We start from the raw sequence: 12,984 nt of genomic DNA, 5'->3' as shown, positions 1-12,984 counted from the left end.
AACCTGTGATAGATTCACAAAAAATAAAGAGAAGAGAATCAAAGCATACCACTATGGGAAATTATCAATTCACAAACAGATGCAGCAAGAGAAAGAGAAAAGAACAAGGAACCTACAAAACATCCAGAAAACAATAAAATGGCTTAAGTAAGTGCTTACCTGTTAATAATTACCTTAAATGTAAATGGATTGAATTCTCCAACCAAAAGGCATAGAGTGACTGGATGCATAAGAAAACTGAGACCCAACTACATATATACGTATAGGGACTCACTTCAGCTTTGAGGATTCACTTAGGCTAAAAGTGAAGGGATGAAAAACGATATTCCACAGAACTGGAAACCAAAATAAAGAAGGGGTGGTGATACTTATAACAAACGAAATAGAATTTAAACAAAAATGGTAACAAGAGCTAAAGAAAGTCATTGCATATAATGATAAAAGTTATTCATCAAGAAGATATAACAATGCAAATATACATTCAACTTCAACAAATACTACTTCAACAAATACTTCAACAAATACTACTTCAACAAATACTTCAACAAATACTAACAAATGTGATGGAAGAAATAGGCAACAATACAATAATAATATGGAACTATAATACCCACTCTCATCAAATGAGAGATTATCTAGACAGAAAATCAACAAAGGAAATGTTAAACTTGAAATATATTCTAGCCCAAGTGGACATAACAGACATATATAGAACACCCCAGCCAAAAGAAGCAAAATACACATTCTTATCAAATATATATAGACCATTCTCCAGGACAGGTTATATACCGATCACAAAAAAAGTCATAGTAAATTTAAGAAGATTGAATCATACCAAGCATCTTTTCTGACCAAAATGGTATGACTAGAAATCAATTAGAAGAAAAAAACAGGAAATTTTACAATTATGTGGAGATTAAACAACAAGCCCCTGAACAATGCATAAAAGATGAAATCAAAAGAGAAATTTAAAAATATCTTGAGACAACAGAAAATGGAACAGAACATATCAGTTTTGTGGGATGCAGAGAAAGCAGTTTTAAGAGGGAAATTTATAGAAAGAAATGCCAACATTAAAAAGAAAGACATCAAATGAACAACCTGAACTTCCACTTCACAGAACCTCAAAAAGAAGAACAAACTAAGGCCAAAGTTAATAGAAAGAAGGAAATAACAAGATCAGAGGGGAGATAAATAAACTAGAGGTAAAAAAACAATAAAAAAAGATTAATAAAACTAAGAGCTTTTTTTTAAAAAACATAAACAAAATAGACAGTGTATTTGTAAGACTAAACAAGAAAAAAGAGAGAGGACTCAAGTAAATATAATTATAAATTAAAGAGGTGAATTCAACTGTTATCACACAAAGGATGTAAAGGATCATAGGAGGCTCAGTGAACAATTATACAATATTAAATTGGGAAAACCTAGAAGAAAAAGGAGAAATCACAAATGACATTGCAGAAAAAGGATTATAAGAGACTATATGCCAATAAAATGGACAACCATGAAGAAATGGACAAATTCTTGGAAAGGTACAATTTTCCAAGATGGCACCAAGAAGAATAAGAAAATATAAACAGACCTATCACAAGCAATGAAATTGAAACTGTAATTAAAAATCTTCCAACAAACAAAAGTCCAGGACCAGATGGCTTCACAGGCGAATTCTATCAAACATTTAAAGAAGGGCTAACACCGATCCTTCTCAAACTCTTCCAAAAAATTGCAGAGGGAGGAACACTCCCAAATTCATTCTATGAAGCCACCATCACCCTGATACCAAAACCAGAAAAAGATATCAAAAAAAAAAAGCAAATTATAGACCAATATCACTGATGAACATAGATGCAAAACTCCTGAACAAGATACTAGCAAACAGAATCCAACAACATATTAAAAGGATCATACACAACGATCAAGTGGGATTTACCCCAGGAATGCAAGAATTCTTCAATATATGCAAATCAATCAATGTGATACACCATATCAACAAATTAAGGAATAAAAACCATATGGGATGATCATCTCTATAGATGCAGAAAAAACTTTTGACAAAATTCAACACCCAATTTATGATAAAAACTCTCCAGAAAACGGACATAGAGGGAACCTACCTCAACATAATAAAAGCCATATATGACAAACCCACAGGAAACATTGTACTCAATGGTGAAAACCTGAAAGCATTTCCACTAAGATCAGGAACAAGACAAGGATATCCACTCTTGCCACTCTTATTCAACATAGTTTGGAAGTCCTAGCCATGGCAATCAGAGAAGAAAAAGAAATAAAAGGAATCCAAATCGGAAAAGAAGAAGTAAAGCTGTCACTGTTTGCAGATGACAAGATACTATACATAGAGAATCCTAAAGATGCTACCAGAAAACTACTAGAACTAATCAATGAATTTGGTAAGCTTTCAAGATACAGAATTAATGCACAGAAATCTCTGGCATTCCTATACACTAACATAGAAAAATCAGAAAGAGAAATTAAGGAAACAATCCCATTTACCATCGTAACAAAAAGAATAAAATACCAAGGAATAAACCTACCTAAGGACGTGAAAGACTTGTATTCAGAAAACTATAAAACACTGATGAAAGAAATCAAAGATGACATAAACAGATGGAGAAATATGCCATGCTTTGGATTGGAAGAATCAATATTGTGAAAATGACTGTACTACCCAAAGCAATCTACAGATTCAATGCAATCCCTTTGAAACTACCAATGGCATTCTTCATAGAATTAGAACAAAAGCTTTAACAACTTGTATGGAAACACAGAAGATCCCAAATAGCCAAAACAATCTTGAGAAAGAAAAACAGAGCTGGAGGAATCAGGCTCCCTGACTTCAAACTATACTACAAAGCTACAGTAACCAAGATAGTACGGTACTGGCACAAAAACAGACATAAAAATCAATGGTACAGGATAGAAAGCCCAGAGATTAACCCACGCACATATGCTCACCTAATTTACCACAAAGGAGGCAAGAACATACAATGGTGAAAAGACAACCTCTTCAATAAGTGATGCTGGGAAAACTGGACAGCTACATGTAAAAGAATGAAATTAGAACACTACCTAACACCATACATAAAAATAAACTCTAAATGGATTAAAGACCTAAATGTAAGACCGGACACTACAAAACTCTTAGAGGAAAACATAGGAAAAACACTCTTTGACATAAACCACAGCAAGATCTTTTTTGACCTACCTCCTAGAGTAATGAAAATAAAAATAAACAAATGGGACATAACTAAACTTAAGAGCTTTTGCACAGCAAAGGAAACCATAAACAAGACAAAAAGACAACCCACAGAATGGGAGAAAATATTTGCAAATGAAACAATGGACAGAGGATTAATCTCCAAAATATACAAACAGCTCATGGAGCTCAATATCAAAAAAAACAAACAACCCAATTTAAAAATGGGTGGAAGACCTAAATAGAAATTTCACCAAAGAAGATATACAGATGGCCAAGAGGCACATGAAAACATGCTCAACATCACTAATTATTAGAGAAATGCAAATCAAAACTACAATGAGATATCACCTCACACCAGTCAGAATGGCCATTATCAAGAAATCTAGAAACAGCAAATGTATGGAGAACAGTATGGAGGTTCCTAAAAAAACTAAAAATAAGGACTTCCCTGGTGGCACAGTGGTTAAGAATCCTCCTGCCAATGTAGGGGACACGGGTTCAAGCCCTGGTCCGGGAAGATCCCACATGGCGTGGAGCAACTAAGCCCACTCGCCACAACTACTGAGCCTGTGCTCTAGAGCCCATGAACCACAACTACTGAGCCTGCGTGCCACAACAACTGAAGCCTGCATGCCTAGAGCCCATGCTCCACAATAAGAGAAGCCACAGCAGTGAGAAGAATCTGCGCACCACAACAAAGAATAGCCTCCACTTGCTGCAACTAGAGAAAGCCCGCGTGCAGCAACGAAGACCCAAAGCAGCCAAAAATAAATAAATAAATGAATTTATTTTTTAAAAATACTAAAAATAGAACTACCATATGACCCAGCAATCCCACTACTGGGCATATACCCTGAGAAAACCATAATTCCAAAAGACACATGTACCACAATGTTCATTGCAGCACTATTTACAATAGCCAGGACATGGAAGCAACCTACGTGTCCATTGACAGATGAATGGATAAAGAAGATGTTGCATACATATACAATGGAATATTACTCAGCCATAAAAAGAAACGAAATTGAGTTATTTATATGTGGTGGATGGACCTAGAGTCTGTCATACAGAATGAACTGTCAGAAAGAGAAAAACAAATACCATATGCTAACACATATATATGGAATTTAAAAACAAAAAATGGTACTGATGAACCTAGCAGCAGGCCAGGAATAAAGACACAGACTTAGAGAATGGACTTGAGGACACAGGGTTGGGAGGGGAAGCTGGGGCAAAGTGAGAGAAGTATTGACATATATACACTACCAAATGTAAAATAGCTAGTGGGAAATAGCTGCGTAACACAGGAACATCAGCTCCGTGTTTTGCGACCACCTAGAGGGGTGGGATAGGGAGGGTGGGAGGGAGGCTCTAGAGGGAGGGGATATGGGGATATATGTATGCATATGGCTGATTTGCTTTGTTGTACAACAAAACTAACACAGCATGGTGAAGCAATTATACTCCAATAAAGATGTATATATAAAAAAAGAAACCCTGATTCTAGGTGAAAACCTGGATATGCAGAAGGGAAAGAAGAGTTGAAAAAATTATGTGGATATATTTAATGGATATTGAGTCGATAAAATATTAACAATAAAGTTTCAAATTTTAAAATATATATTTGTATTCGAATTCAAGGGAGCAAATACGGCATAAGCAGTAAATAAAGTTAGAAGGTAGTTATGTCTTTTCACTTTTCGAGAAAGGGTAAAGGTACTAATTTGTTAGACTTTAATGAGTTAAGAATTTATGCTGTAAAATGTGGGGCACTAATAACATAATATTTAAAACATTAAACTGACAACAGAGGATAGTTAAAATAGTTAAAATAGTTATTGTGAAAGATAAAAAGAAAACAACAAAAGAAGTGGAGTTCAAAGAAATGGTAACATTCATCTCTGATTAAGGATAACTATGTTATACTTAATTAATTATATATACATACTATACATACTTATATATAAATAATATATGTAAATATATCTTATAATAATTTAAAAATTATGTTAAATATAGAGTAACTTCCAATTTAAATTCTATGAATATTTATATTTAAAATAACTGTCACTATCTTAATGAGAAACTCCTTTAACAAAAGCCTAAAGAAAGAGGAAAGTAAAAAGATGAAAAATATACCATGCAACACAAGCCAGTAGAAAATTGCTATAGTTAGTATACTGTTATAATAGAAGGCAAGAACCGTATTGGAAATGATGAAGCATGTTTCATAATGATAGATAGAGTATCTAAACTGTTAGCAATGTTTTTTTTAAAATTTTTATGTACTTAATAATACAAGTTCAACATAAGTTTTAAAAAAGTGAACTATTACAAATAGAGATTTAAACAATTCTCTCTCACTGCTTACAAACAAGCAGATATCAGTAAAGCTAAAGAAAGATTTAAACTAGACAACTAATCAATACATATATGTAGAACACATACTATATACTAGTATGGACTATTCATATTTTTTTTACATAGAAATTTTCAAAAAATACACTATAAATCATATTTCTAAGCATATTCATATAAAAATATAGAAGTGGTGTCACTGCAGTAGCTGCTAGCCAAGTTTGGCAAGTGGGCACTTGAAATGTGGGTATTCAAATTTAATTTTAATTAGTTAAAAAAATAATATTTTAATATTGGTTCCTCTTTCACACCAGCCACTTTTAACAAATATGTGGAATATTTCTAGCTTCACAGAAAGTTCTCTAACCAAATAGAATGCTCTTTACTATATGCAGAAGTCAATAACCAAAAATTTGAAAATCTTATATAGTGTTAAATTCAGTAATAAATGTCTAAGTAACAGATGGACCATAGAAATGACCACAATGAACGTTCAAAATTTTTATAAGAATTACAAGGAAAATATAAAACCAAATGTCTGTCTTGTGAAGTATTGATTGCCTTAAATGCTTACCTTACAAACTAAATGAAACAAAACAAAGCAGAAATCCAAGCATGCATCACAAGAAACTAAAAATGGAAAAGCTAAATTTAGGTGAAATTAAAACCAAATGAAGTAGAAGGAAGAAAACAATAAATAGTACAAAATCAAGACAAAGAACAAAATTGCAATAAAGAGGAACAAGGCCAAATGTATTCTCATTGAAAACATTTAATAAAATTGATAAAAGATTGCTGAAAGAAAGGTGAGGAGAGGGAATCCCTGATGGTTCAGTGGTTAAGACACCGCGCTCTCACTGCCGAGGCCCCGGGTTCATTCCTTGGTCAGGGAACTAAGAGCCCACAAGCCATGCGGTGTGGCCAAAAAAAAAAAATTTGAGAAGAAACAAGTCTTTTATGTCTATAATAAATATGGGGATACCATGTGGTTTTTACAGATAAAAAAGCAATATTATGAAAACATTTTAGTATCTATAAAAAATAGAAAAATCCTAAATAGAAAATTACCAAAATGCATCACAAAAAATATAAAGCTGAGTAAACCTAACACATATTGTAAAGAAATTGAGTTCGTTATATAAACCTTCCCACAAAAAAGTTCTAGAGGCTCAGATGGCATTGGTAGTGAATAATAACACTTGAAAACGTAGCAGAACTCTTTCACAAAGATCCAGGTAAAAGAAAAGGAAATACTTCCTAATAATAGCCTTGGTAACAACTTGTCAAGTACATAATGTAAATGAAAACTCAGTCAAATTTCTTTGGGAACACACATAAAGAAAAACTTTATCTAGCTTGACCTAGATATAATATATGCATTGATTTTTTAAAAAAGGACAACACATGATCATTGTGATTTTACTTCAAAATGCAAGACTGGTTTAACATATGAAAGAAATAAAGGTAATTTACTTCATAACCATTATACAGAGAAAACATTTATCATTACAACTGATGGAAAAATAATACAAATGTAACGTCAATTGATTATAAAATTTGAAAAATGAGAATATTATGGAATTGTTTTCATATGAGAAACTTATGATGAAAAAAACCTTAAGATGAACCTCATATTGATGAAATATTGAAATCTTTTCCTCGAAAATAGAAAAGGATACATATAGAACCTTTACTGTACCTGCTATTCAACATTGGAAATAAAATCCTAGCCTATAAAAATAAGTCAAGAAAAAAAATTGCATCTGAAAAGAAGAAATAAAGTGTGATTATTTACAAATGCAATAGTTGTTATATAAAAATCCAGAAGACTATATATTTGAAATGACAGAATCAATACATAAAGTCAGAGAAATCATTGGCTATAAGACCAATATGTAAACCTCATTGTATTACTGTTTACAGCAGCAAAGCTTACTAAAAATTTTCAAATAAGGATGTCATTTACAAAAGCATGAGAGTGAAATACCAATGTATCTTTAAGAACTCAATATAGAAAAATACAAAATATAATAGGGAGAATTTAAAGAAAACCTAATTCATAGAGAGATAAAGCATGATATTGACTGGAAGAGCAAATATTGTAAAGATGACTATCTTTACAAATTACTTTGAAGATTAAATGCAATCCCAAACATAATTCCAGGATTTTTGTTTTAAAACAGCTTTATTGAGGTGTAATTTACATGGCATAAAATTTATCCACTTAAAGTGTATAAATCAGTGATTTTTTTTCTTTAGTATATTCACAGAGTTTACAACCATCAACACTAACAAACTCTAGACGTTTTCATCGCCCCCAGAAGAAACATCATAACCATTAGCAGTCATTTTCCAATCCTACCTCTGCTCAGCCCTTGGTAACCAACAATCCACTCTCTGCCTCTAGAACAGGTTTCCCTCTTCTTGATATTTCATATAAATGGACTCACACAACATGCAATCTTTTACAAAGGTTGAAGGCCATAAAAATAATATAGAGTAAAAAACGCCAGATACAAAAGTAACGATATCTATACTTTTTGGTGTGCATATTATATTTCAATATAATTCATTTTAAAATTTATACAATCATAATATTATTTCCATTTCATAAAAGTTAAAGTTACTCAACAGCATCCAAACTCACGTTTTCTCAAGGTGATCCTTGCAATTATATGTATGTGGAAACTCACAATTGTCTGATTTAATGCCATCTGAATACAGCAGAGCACAGTTACGTTTATCAGGTGATGAGTCTGTTATACTGTAATGGAAAAAAATGCACAATTCTGTTATATCATATGAGGACAACTCATGAAACAATCACATTTTCCATGTCACTGTAATAAAAGATATTTTGAAAATGGGTAATGATATTTTAATATAATTTTAGTAAGATCTTGTTATTAGGGAAATGGGCTACTGAGTAGCCCATTCTTTAATCATTATATCAACATTTTATTAACTTTCAACATCTTCCTTCATCTTTCTATAATTCAACTAAAACAAATGTTTTAATATTATTCTTTAAATTTTTATTTTTAATCTTTTCCTCCTCTATACAGTATTATTTTTAAAAACTTACCGTAGTTTGTAAGTTGAACCATTTAGCCACATCCATGGATGATCACGGCCTTTACGAAAGACTGAAATCCATGACATAATTGATAGGGACATCAGGAATTTCTAGCCAAAAATAAAGAATTTTCACTTAAATAGTCATTATGAAAGATTTTTATGAATTTTTCAAAGCCAAGTAGTGTGTTCTTTCATAGGATCCTTAGTTTTCTGAACAAAATAAGAGTGTTAAGGGTCTCATCTAACACTAAAAATATATTAAAGTTGAAAGTTTTAATATTGCCAAAAACATTAACCAAGGTCTGTACTTCCGATGTAAAATTAACTCAAACAGTTATGCTTAGCAGTTTCACTGTTTTTCTTAGGTTAATAAGGAAAATTCTGATTCATGTAATTCAATTGTTACCCATGTTGTCAAAACTAACATAGCAAGGCTTTAAATAAGCTTTTAGATTCTGTGACATCCATTTCTCAAGATACTGTGACTGTATCAATGGATTTCTCCTCTATGTTTCTCAGAGTTTCAGTTTTAGAAGGAAATTAAGGGAATGAAATTGAGAAAATAAGTGACACGAAAGCCAAAGATTTGGTTTCCTGGGGCTCACACCGTTCTTTGACTAGATCAACCCCCAATCACTCTGTTTCTGTATTGCTGGAATCCAAGGGACCAGACAAGGAGTCAGAGACTCATTTCTCTCAGCTGCGCCCTGCTAAGTACAACTGTAAACACTGGAACTAATGAAAGACACAAGTCAAGGAGAACTCTGAAAGGTGGAAAGAGAAAGGTGACCTGGGGTTAAGGAACAACTATTAGGGGCATCTTATATCCACCACCCAACCGAAGAAAGTGACCTAGGCCTGCTGCTTCCCAACACCCAGCCTAGCCATTCCTCCATGGTGTTGAGGGGAATCCTGTGGGCAACACCAGGTGAGCCTTACAAGGTGATCCAGCAGGACACCTGCTAACAAGAAGCAGCCACAGTAAGTGCTTCTCCTCCCCCCCTCCAAGAGTTACAAGAGTTGGGGGGTAGGGGTGGAGGTGGGACCAGCAAAGGGGATCCCATGACTATAAGTACTGAACCCAGGAAGCCTCTTTATATCTGAGGGCATAAGACTCCATCTGTACCCAGAGACATTGGATAGATTGGATTTTAAATGTTATATTTACATAATGAGCAGTGGAAATTTACAAACTACACACAAATGCAATAATATGGATGAATTGCAAAAATAGCATATGGGGGTGAGAGGAGACAGGAAGAAAAATGCACACTCTATGATTCCATGTATATGAAGTTCAAAAACAAGCAAAGAGGGGCTTCCCTGGTGGCACAGTGGTTGAGAGTCCGCCTGCCGATGCAGGGGACGCGGGTTCGTGCCCCGGTCCGGGAAGATCCCACATGCCGCGGAGCGGCTGGGCCCGTGAGCCATGGCCGCTGAGCCTGCGTGTCTGGAGCCTGTGCTCCGCAACGGGAAAGGCCACAACAGTGAGAGGCCCGTGTACCAAAAAAAAAATAAAACAAGCAAAGAGATTCTATAATATCAAAAGTCAGGACAGTGGGTATACAAGGAGGGTGGAGAAGTGATGAGAGAATACAGAGGAGTGGGGCTGCTGTGAAGTGGAAACTTCTATTCCATGATCTGATATGCAATTACATGGTTCTATACATTTTGTGATCAATATGCAAAATCATGATATGTTTATTTTCCTTTATATATTGTAAAAGTAAATAGCACAGTTTATTTTAGAAAATAATAGCATTTGTAAAAACATGTATTTTTATGAAAAGCAAGAACTGGAAATTATCAAACGTGTATTAATGGTATAAAAATATAAATAGAATATCAAAAAGTTGTATTCTGTTGTTTACTGGAACATTAATAGGCCTTAAACAAACTGCAAATATGTACAAAACCACAAGTGAATCCTAGCAAATATAATATTGACTGAATCAAGCCTTTAACAAAGTGTTTGCAACATTTAGTATCTTACCATTTCTTCTTCATTATCTATATAAAGCAGAGTAGAATTCTTAGTAGCACAGGCCGTCACACTCTCATTCCATGTTTTTTTTTCAAAATGAATATAATAGCAATTGTTGGAATATGTAAACCACTCTTTTGGACAATGACCAGAATGACATTCTGAAGAAAGATTGTGAATTATTATCTAAAAACAATTTGAATTTTAAAAAATGAAAACTAACTTACATATATGCATAGGTATAAATATATATGTGTGTATATATATATAAAACACATCTATGCACCCTCAAGGCTGGTGCATATAAAACAAACCACACTCATACATTCACAGAAGTGTCAATCTCTCACCCCCCAATTTATGTCTCCATATAAAGCAAACACACAGAAATAGCCACTCTTTACATGTCCTGAAAATCAAGAAATGAAACCTCTGTTTTAGAATAGCAAAATTATTTGTCTCTTATCATATTACAGAGGGAGGAAATTTGAGCCAGTGGCAACAGTGGGTATGGTGATCATATTGTTGCATAGGGAGAAACACTCTCCTATAATCATTATTTATGAATATTTGTTGCCCGATTTTGTAATTTATGTTCAACCCCAAAATCTATTCTCATTTTAACTAGCCTAAGATAGAGACAAAATACAAACTGTATTTATATCAGAACTTTGAAAATCATTATGTACCTTTCTGGAGCCTTTTTATCGGAGAGGAGTTATTCTGCTCCCGTATTGCAGTAGCTACAAAATTAATCATTATAAAAGTTAATATTGATCTAAATAAATCATAATGATTGTAGTTGCTGAGTTGAAATTTGGTTTATTGCTTAGGATTAGAATAATCTGGAATAAAATTGATTTTACCAAGAAAAATTAAGTAATGAAGATTTGGTTGAAAAAATATTTTAAAAGCCTAAAGGAACAGATCACCGTCTCTTATAGTGTTTGTTTTAACCAATCTCAAGAATTTATTTGTATTTCTCAATAAGATCTTTCAATCTCCTAAAGCATGCTTTTGAGTTATGAAATCAGAATATACACATACATACTCTCTGTAATTATTGTGTTGTATACTTTTGACAAATTCAGAATAACCATTCCACATTTAGTCTAAATGCATACATTTTAATGAGATGCCCATTCCATAATATTATGAAGTGTTTAGAGGCACTGACCATCATTGAAGTGTAAAGTTCCCTTACAATTTTTCAAAAATCTACTTACAGGGAGTAAAAACTATCATTGTTACCACACTGGACATCAAAACAAGGCAGATAATTCCCAGAACCCCAGCAATGAGCTTCTCTGGAGGTGATGGTAAATCTGCAGGGAAAGAAAAGGAAACACTGAGAAAAGAGTGATGGTGACAGTTGTTTAGAAAGTTTACAAACAAGAGAACCCACATAAACAGGGAGTTATATATATAAACTTGGACCCCAAGCCCATTTCTACCACTATAATCTTTCTCTCAGAATAAACCATTGCATTTTCAGCATATATAATGCTTCATGAGTTGTTGATCAAAGACTACAAATTACAGCAATGCCAGAATAAAAGTAGTCCTCCAATTTCACATTAGAATACCATATCCAACTTTAAGTTCTGTTCCTCAAAATGAAAAATATGTGAACTTATCCCCTACTCTTTCTCCAACCTCTGTACTCCAACTGCATATCCTAGAACAGTTCCATCATGTGACTATTAAATGGCTTACCTTTGCAGTGGTAGTTCTTGTCATTCCCTCGAAGATTCTGAGAAGCATTTTGAAGATTTAATTCTGCATAGGTTATTTCCTGCTCAGTTACTGAAATGGAACTTTTAGTGCCCTTAGGTTTTATTTGCTGCCTCTTTGAGTTCTTGGCTACCTTCAGTTCTGCATAGGTTACCCCTTGGTTATTCATCTCTGCAGCTGAATTATGTCAGACAGTGCTCTAAGTGTACTTAGGAATGAATGGTATATGTAAGATGAGATCCCTAGTACAGTATAATGGGCGGGGTAGAGTTTAGTGCTCATTTCGCAGTAGAACAATCTTAAGGCCTGGTTCTAAATTCCTGAGAGCTTTAAACAAGTGTCGCATGGTAGAATACTTTTTTTTAAAGTTATTCTACATTTGACAATATATTTTTGGTTGAAACAATGAAAAGTAATAAATTAGGGAGGAATAAAGAAGTTCATGACTAATAATATCCTAGTCAGATTCCACAGAAATATTTTAACACCATTATGATGCTTGTATTAAAATTAAAATGTTTTATTAGAAAAGAGAGATTCACCTATATTTATGATAATTTTGAAATCCAGTAATGGTTAAAGATAGAGTATTTTAAAGATGGGGAAA

General features: G+C 33.4%; 1 protein-coding gene across 1 annotated transcript; it reads right to left on the bottom strand.

Moving 5' to 3' along the window:
• Positions 1 to 8,224: 8,224 nt before the first annotated feature.
• LOC103074952 (NKG2-A/NKG2-B type II integral membrane protein) lies at positions 8,225 to 12,546 on the bottom strand. Its single transcript, XM_007469344.1, has 6 exons — positions 12,360 to 12,546; positions 11,870 to 11,968; positions 11,333 to 11,386; positions 10,653 to 10,804; positions 8,667 to 8,767; positions 8,225 to 8,345 (listed from the first exon to the last, which is right to left on the bottom strand). Exons 1-6 carry the CDS (start codon positions 12,544 to 12,546, stop codon positions 8,225 to 8,227), a joined length of 714 nt encoding a protein of 237 aa, XP_007469406.1.
• Between the last annotated feature and the right edge of the window lie 438 nt (positions 12,547 to 12,984).

The sequence above is a fragment of the Lipotes vexillifer genome, unplaced genomic scaffold (genome assembly GCF_000442215.2).
Source record: "Lipotes vexillifer unplaced genomic scaffold, Lipotes_vexillifer_v1.1 scaffold395, whole genome shotgun sequence".
Lineage (NCBI taxonomy): Eukaryota > Metazoa > Chordata > Mammalia > Artiodactyla > Lipotidae > Lipotes > Lipotes vexillifer.
Note: the sequence above shows the minus strand (reverse complement) of the source record. Positions and strands in the feature narration are given on the sequence as shown.